This window comes from Lolium rigidum, chromosome 4, assembly GCF_022539505.1.
Source record: "Lolium rigidum isolate FL_2022 chromosome 4, APGP_CSIRO_Lrig_0.1, whole genome shotgun sequence".
Lineage (NCBI taxonomy): Eukaryota > Viridiplantae > Streptophyta > Magnoliopsida > Poales > Poaceae > Lolium > Lolium rigidum.
In genome coordinates, this window is record NC_061511.1 from 157,806,546 (window position 1) to 157,814,362 (window position 7,817).

General features: G+C 43.7%; 1 protein-coding gene across 1 annotated transcript; it reads right to left on the reverse strand.

Moving 5' to 3' along the window:
• Window positions 1-3,205: 3,205 nt before the first annotated feature.
• Window positions 3,206-7,211, reverse strand: LOC124647687. Its single transcript, XM_047187589.1, has 5 exons — window positions 6,827-7,211; window positions 5,598-6,232; window positions 4,708-4,842; window positions 4,390-4,561; window positions 3,206-4,266 (listed from the first exon to the last, which is right to left on the reverse strand). Exons 1-5 carry the CDS (start codon window positions 7,209-7,211, stop codon window positions 3,206-3,208), a joined length of 2,388 nt encoding a protein of 795 aa, XP_047043545.1.
• Window positions 7,212-7,817: the final 606 nt, after the last annotated feature.

The following is a 7,817-nucleotide window of genomic DNA, read 5'->3' on the forward strand; positions in this document are numbered from 1 at the left end:
CTCCTTTTGTAAGATCACCTTAACACAAGACACCTGCTTCACAGAAGAACTTTCTTCCTTGATAATTATTCTTGGATCATGTGCAATGACCAGGTTCTGGAAACCAGGGATAGTCTTTTCTTCCATTGCAAGTTTGCAAAGGCTTGCTGAAGATACATTTGCCCTGGCTAGAATGTACCCCAGTCTACTACTCATTTGCAGTGCCCTTATAAGCTTAAGGATATGATCCTGCATCCCTTATCCATGGAGATTTTTATACTTACTTCACGGGCTATTTAGAAAATGAGAAATGAATTCATTTTTAAAAATACCAGGACGAGTCTTTACAGAGCTAAGCTACTTTTCAAGGAAGAGTTGAAATGGATCAAGTTCAGAGCTACACGGAAATCGTTTCATCACTTTGCCTCTTGGATAGATAGATTTCTGCAATTATTTCTTTAGCCCAGCTCTAGCTTAGTTGTAGCATTACTTTTTCCGTACAAACTGCAAACTTATACCCAAAAATCAATAAAAATATATGCAGTAGCAAGGCTATTGTGTTATTCATTTTTTTTGTTAGATAAGGATCATATGGCCAATTTTTATATCTTAAACTTTATATGTATTTTGAGTCATATTTCTGGCCAATTATGAAACTTTTTTTCCTTTGCGTAATTCCACCTATGATGAAGTTAAATCAACTGAGTATAGAATGTTTATTTTCTCAGCGCGGGAGCTTGTATAGTCGATAATAGTAGTTAGTCTTTTTTTTGGACAATAGTTAGTCTATTTATCTTGATTGGGATTCAGAACTTCTATTGTTTTAGGATGTATATTGAAAGCAGTGGGATATTGAATTGGGTTATATTGTGAACACGTGCATTGCACGTGCAATATTACTAGTATATGGAAAGATGTCTCAAAAGAAAGTCGATCTATGTCCCACTAATTTTAGATTTTGCTCTTGGGTGGCACTGAACTTAGATTTTGTAAGTCCCGACAACTTCAAAAAAGACTGCAACTGAGGGTTTATAAAATGGGAATAACCTCTCGAACAATCGAGCTTACTTCTCGATCAATTGCAACAAGCTACTTACAACTCACATGACAGTTAACCGATCTCCTAATCTTGTCTTTACTACTTAGTTAAGTTTAATTAAGTTATAGGGTCAGAACGAGATTTTCTTTAATTGCCGTTATACGAAGTGAGCAAGCAAGCTAGACACAAGTTAGTTCTTTATCGACTGAAAACTAGCAGAACCGTTAAAAAATACAAGCGAATCGCCACCGAGAGACTGAGACTAAGAAAAAGCCACAACAAGAAGTTCAGGATGAAATGTATCACCCGGCCGTCCCGGACCTGACGTGTACGTATGGACTTTACATCCAGGTGGAGCCTGAGACCTTTCTAGGCTCATGATGGAACTTGACCATAACGTGCCGGAGTTAACAAGAGCTTGGAGCCGTGCCTACCCGTGGGTTGTGTACTTGTGTACGTATTACGTGCCTGTCAGGACTAACAGCACATGCCTTTTTTTAACACAAGGAGCTTTTCATTGAAGAACACAGGTACATTTTACAAGCAGGTCCCTTTGCATCACTCGCCCTAAAGAAGCTGTAATTTGAAGATGAGATCTCCAACTTTACAAAAAAAAGCATCCTAAAACAAAAGAAGAAAAAGCGATCAAGGACAATGGTGCCTCTGCCACCAAACGCCAGCGAACTCCAAGCATCTCCACCGAGCTCCGAGAGCAGCAAGCTCGAAAGCTCTCCTCCGACGACAAGATCCAGTCACTAGCTACAACCAGAAGACCGGGGACAAACTACTTGGCCTTCTAGAAGCGTCGAGCTCCAGCGATGGATCGACATGGCCTCTGGCATGGAGGTTGAAGATGGGCCACCTTTTTGGCCGAAGATCACGGCGACAATCGTGGCCACCATGTGTTGCGGTCGGAGAAGAACATCGGCTCTAGGGACGCCACTCTGTAGATCCGCCAAAGACAGCATCACCTAGGAGCTTCTCTTCTTCTCCACCACCACGGTGGCTTAAAAGAGGAGGGACCAAGGCAGCGCCGCCCAGATCCAGAGAGTGCCGCCCAGATCCAGAGAGCAGCAAAAGAGCTTTATTGAGGGGGGGGGGGTGTGTAGGAGCTCCGTCACCACCCACCTCCGGCTCCCTCCATCGGAACTCCACGAGCAGCAGCAACACCACCACAAGCCGCAGGGAGCAGCTCAAACTCCACCGCCGGACCCCCAAGAGCATTACGCCATACTGCACATGGGTAAAGCTAAAAACTAGACTATATCTAGCCCTAAATCTACTCCGGCGTGTCTCCTTGACCAACTTCGGTTGGCTATTCCAGCAAAGAAGGCCTTGGATCGGCCCGGTCAGCGGTGGAGAACTCCAAAGCTACTGTAGCGGCTTGAGAGAGAGTAGCGGGAGAAGTGAGCGGTGTCTCACAACAGCGCATACCTTACAGGCTCAAACGGCCAGTGCCATGTTTGTGGAAGCTATACCAATGTACCGACTCCCTTCTTGCAAGAGAAGCTAATATGCAGTAACCTGAATAAGATATACAGACCACAACCACAACCTGTTTATCATACGGAGAAAGGAAAATGACTGGAGGATAGGCATGCCAGGTTACTGACTTGTAACAGCGTATCATCAACCCACAAGCTGCAACTTCAGTTTAAGTTTGCCTCTTTGGCTTGTTTGCCAGCATGCAAGATATTCTCCATGAGAACATGCTCACACAGGTGATCTGACCAGGAGATCAAGGGCAATTCTTGAAACACTGCACTGCAAAGATGGGAGCCCCCTACAGTTGAAAGCCAAGAAGTTTTTGGTTTACGACAAAACTATCTTACACATCGGGATGCACTGCTTTAAACCACACAGATACACCACTATAATAATAACACACCTAGCGAGGCGTCACTGAGGAAGAGGCTTACAAAGGCCCCTAGTTTGCACGGTTGCGCCACAAACAGGGAAGCGGAAATTAGAAGACAACGTCAGAGGCCGAGATACCCCACAGCTCACCAGGAGTGCCCTTCACCAAGTCTTTACCGCAGAAAATAGCCTGGATCAAGCTTTTAGGAAACGAAACCTGCAAGATCTCCACACACCTGTTTATGGCATGTTCATCCACTTCATCGTCTTTTACCATGCCCAGCTTCCTAAGCAATATAGCACGTGCCCACTGATCCGAGATGGGACGTTTTATTTTGATGTTGGAAGGTAGCCGGAAACGCGGATGGCGCTTAACCTTTGCAATCTTATGTGCCAACCCCCGACTTCCTGGGGCACACTTAACAATGGCGCCGGAGGAGGCAGGGCATCGTCTACCAACCCTGAATGATCTTTCTCAAGCTGTGAAGGTGTACCTTTATGCGTAAACAAAAGCGGTACTTCGATAGACGGAAAGGTCGGGATCGCTGGAGTCTCTCCAGTTATCTCTAGTGGCTCGCTCGCCGATGGCAATGTTGTTTTCTCTAACACTGCAGCAGGTGATGGAGGTGGCTGACAGCTAGGGACCTGCAGCCCTACAGTACAAGGGTGCTCCTCAACACATTCCACGTTCCCAGCAATTGAGGATGCTTCCAAATCAGGACGGGACTTCAGAACTCTAAGCCTAGCCATAACAGCATCATCAACCTCATCTGCTATGTCCATGCTTGCATTTAGCTGCTGTTTACTGCTTTCCAGACCCAAAGAGGGTATATTATCAGCACGAGACTTCAAAATTTGTAGCCTCGGTAAAAGACGATCTCCAACTGAAGATGATGCCTTGCTTTCTTTTTGCTGCTCCTCACACTTGTTATCACCCAATGACCTTAAATTCCGCTCTAGCACTTCCAAGCGAGTACACACTTCAGCACCTGCATCATCAATCTCATCTGACATATTTGTGCCTGCATCTCTCTGTTGCTTGCTGCTTTCCAGACCCAAGCAGGTTATATTATCAGCACGGGACTTCAAAATCCGTAACCTTGCCAAAACAGCATCATCAACTGCATATGATCCATCACTCTCTCTTTGTTGCTCCTCATACTTGTTCTCACCCAAAGAGCTTAAAGTGTCAAGGCGGGACTCTAGAACTTTCAGTCGAGCAAACATTCCATCCACTGTGTCATCAACCTCATTCACGATGCTCTTTTTTGTAGCGATAATGGACCTTGGAGACAATATAGGAGGCGGCAGTGGCGCAGGACCACTGCTTGCTTCGGCATGACTATATGGTTTGCCACCACATACAGGTAATCCGGGGGCCTTAGCACCTTCTGGTGGGTCAATAGGAATTGCATTGACCAAAATAAGTTACGTATGTAAGTAAGGATATTAAAGCATGTAGAGAATCTCGAAAAAATATCCAAATACAGTAAACCACAATCACATCTTGGTACCTGTTTCTGTGTTGTGGCCTTTGTTTGCTGCAAGCTTCATACGGGTAACCTGAAGCTCATATTTGAGTTTACACACTAAAGCTTCTGCTTCAATCCACAATTTTTTGTAGATTGACACTTGAGAAACTTCAGAATCATCAAGCATCTTATCTTCTGGGAGCTTAGGAAAAGCCTGAAGGCAAGAGTACAATATAAGGTGCATGCACTGGGCAAAAGGTAGCATTGGTTCGAATTAAAAATCAGTGGCATGTACCAAATAGTACATGCACTGAACGGAACAGAATTTTGGTATCATATTCAAATAGTGACCGAAGTTACCTGTGAAAAATAGGCATTAAATTCTGAATCCGTGTTCGTTGACACCGAGTGTTCAGGGATTGCCACTGAGAAATTATTCCTCAAGCAACTCAGTTGACTGGAGTTTCTCAAACAATCATCGCCTTTTAATGTAGCCTTGTACAAGACAGGAAAAGAAAGCAATGAGTAAAAACTAACCAAAAACAATCCTTATCCGTATTTAAAGTCTAAAAAGCAAGATTTCTTTCGCACGCCACAAAAGGGAACAAGCAAAAGAGTTAAAGATGTCCATTTCTTGATTCATATCCGAAAACTTGTAATTTTACTCAAAGGGGGTGAATTCTTATTGTTGCAACCAAACAGAGAAATGTGTGAATAAAAGAAGATTGCAAAGGTCCCGTATCATACTTATATATAAAGCTGGATGGACTTCCATATAATAACACTGTACCAGGTCAAAGAAGTAAAATTAACATGTTTTCCATAGAATATGAATCATATACGCACATAACAAGCATTGGTTACGTTGGGAGATGGACATCTAACAACTTCCATAATTTGCATCAGTTCAAAATCAGTATTCTGAATTCTCACTGAGTTCGAAGTACGACATGTCAAGTTCTCCAATTACATTATGGTTTTCATAAAATATAATTTACGACAGTAGTCTGGACAAACATATAGTGTTGTGTGACATTTAGTATGGACATTTTGGTTGTCTTATTTCTGAGTTCATTTTCCGGTTTGGGGAAGCTATGTTGCAGGTATAGTGTTTTAGACTGCAAAACTGGATATACTCCTATTGTACTTAGTTTGGTAAGCTCTTTTAATCTGGCAGTTTTTCTGGTCTATGGTCTATTAAATTATGATATGAGTTAAATATGTGGCATAAAAGCATTTGCAAAGCATACCTTGCCTCCTTTGGAACTAACAGCTTTCAGATTCCGAATAATTGATTTCAGATTTTCTTTTTCATATTCATGTAATGAAGAACCATCATTGCAAGTAGATACAAGAACTGCTGACAAATTGTGCATTAGCTCTAGAAATATTGCTCGATTCCTAGAGCTGGAGTCAGACATCTGGAACATGTTCCGCTCAGCATCTGGATGGCAGTGAGAGTGTTCTTGACCTTCTTGTACAAGTGTTTGAGTGTCTGCAGTTTTTTCTGCCTCTGCTGCTTGAGAAGAATTATTTCCAAGTACCCCTTCACTTGTCAGACTCTTAACAGGAACCGCAGGAGCACCACTGATGAGACTTGATGCAGAGCCTGAAGGATCCTGATTTGGAACGGGTCGCGGATAATAACATCCTACACTTTCAGCACCAATACCATCGAGTAATATACTCGCGAAGGCACTCTGTTGCTGACAGCGAGATGATAGTCCAAAACCATTAGAGAGAGCCTCTGAAGTTTCTCCACAAGTTCCTGGGCGCTTCTCACTTATCAACTCCGAGTTCTCTGATCTTAAGGGATGCGTGTCAACAAAGTTACCGAAGTGATACTCAGAGTATATGCCATATGGGGCACTATCAAAAACTTCACCTACAATATGTACAACATTGCCAGAAATCATGAAACCAACATGATCAGATACAAGCGCTGCTCTGTTCTGTTCTGTTAACTAAATAACACGGGTATACATATCCCGCATGTAGCTAAGTAGGTATTCTGAGTTGCTTATGACCAAACGCCTACGAAGCAAAAAATAAAATCTGCCGGTACCACCAATTCTTCTATTTTCATCACCAGGGCAGTATCTAACAAATGTATGCATACCCTTCAGTTAAAATCCTTCGATATGCCAAAACAGTAAGGTGAAATATCGGAATCGTACTCTCTGAACTATGGTACTCGCAGAAGCATGCAAGTAAAATTGCAACAGAGTGGTTTACGCGTGTAAACGGTGTCTGGGTTTCAGTTGTCTGCATATGATATGCTACTGCCTGCTAGTATCACCATTCAACAATGGATCGAACCACTGCGTCGATTCACCTAACATTTATATGAACGGGTGTATGCGACGCATGAACCGCAAGCAACTGAGCAAGTAATAGGTGCTGAGACATTTCCGCATGTATCCTCACAAGTTCAGTAAGCAGTATAGTAACTGGAGTTGATATCGGGTAAAGGCGTTACCAGTATGCCCTAGTGAGGCAGCAGCGGCGGCGCCTGGGGCCATGAAACTCGCGCGGGCTTCCATCAACGACGGATCCCCCCACTCGGCGGCCGCGTTGAGGGAAGGGGCGGCGGGGACAGCAAAGCTAGGGTTGGGAAATGTTGGGCCTGCGGGATGGGGCCCGGCCACAGTGAAGGGCGCAGCGGAGGTAGAGAGGGATGATAGCGCCCCGTGCTGCGGCGGATTGCCCCGAGGATCGCCCGGGTAGGTGAGCATTCCGCCGGCGACGAGCGGCTGCGAGCTTTGGGACTCCGGGTGGAGCGGTGTGTAGCGGACCGAATGGGGCTGCTGCGCGACACGTGCGACTGCTCTGGTAAACGGTGGGCTGGGCAAGTTGGGCGGCATCCGTGTTTGGATGCCCGCATGATAATCATAGCAAAGGTAAGCTAAGAGCCTTTCACTCGAACTCCATGTTCTTATGGCTTTTCTGATATTTTAGAAATGTATACCGCGAAACTTTAGCTATCTTATTGAGTAAATGTCACTCATGGTCTCTAAATATATGTTTGCGATAAGAAGATCTAAATTTGTCAATCAAGGTCTCTATTATGTCTCTTATTGAGTAAATCTCAATCAAGGTTCATCTCTTCATCTCTAGATGTAAAGAGCTAAGTTTCTTTTAATATCGGAAAAGGAAACATTGAGAAGTAGTTCCTTAGTGTGCTCTTATTTCATCGCAATCCAAGGAAATCTTTTCCTTATTGCATTTGATTAGTAGTGATGGGCTGGCGGTTGTTGTTTAGAAGCCTTACTGTCAAGACTAGCACCGATGTTGCATTGCCTCTGTTTTTATCCATATTTAAGGTATTGTTATAGCATACAATTGAAAGAACATCTCTCACATTATGTTTTGGAGTGTTTGATGTCAATATATGTGATACACTAATGTTTGATGAAGTGGTGCAGAGAATATATATATACATGTATATGGGTATCTTGTGTGGAAAAACG

Excerpts from the sequence above, each read along its gene's own strand:
- LOC124647687 (XM_047187589.1), bottom strand. The coding sequence starts at position 7,211 with ATGCCGCCCAACTTGCCCAGCCCACCGTTTACCAGAGCAGTCGCACGT. Across the intron at positions 6,233-6,826 it reads TGCCTCACTAGGGCATACTG|GTGAAGTTTTTGATAGTGCC; the intron begins GTAACGCCTTTA and ends TACATATTGTAG. Across the intron at positions 4,562-4,707 it reads TTAATGCCTATTTTTCACAG|GCTTTTCCTAAGCTCCCAGA; the intron begins GTAACTTCGGTC and ends TCTTGCCTTCAG.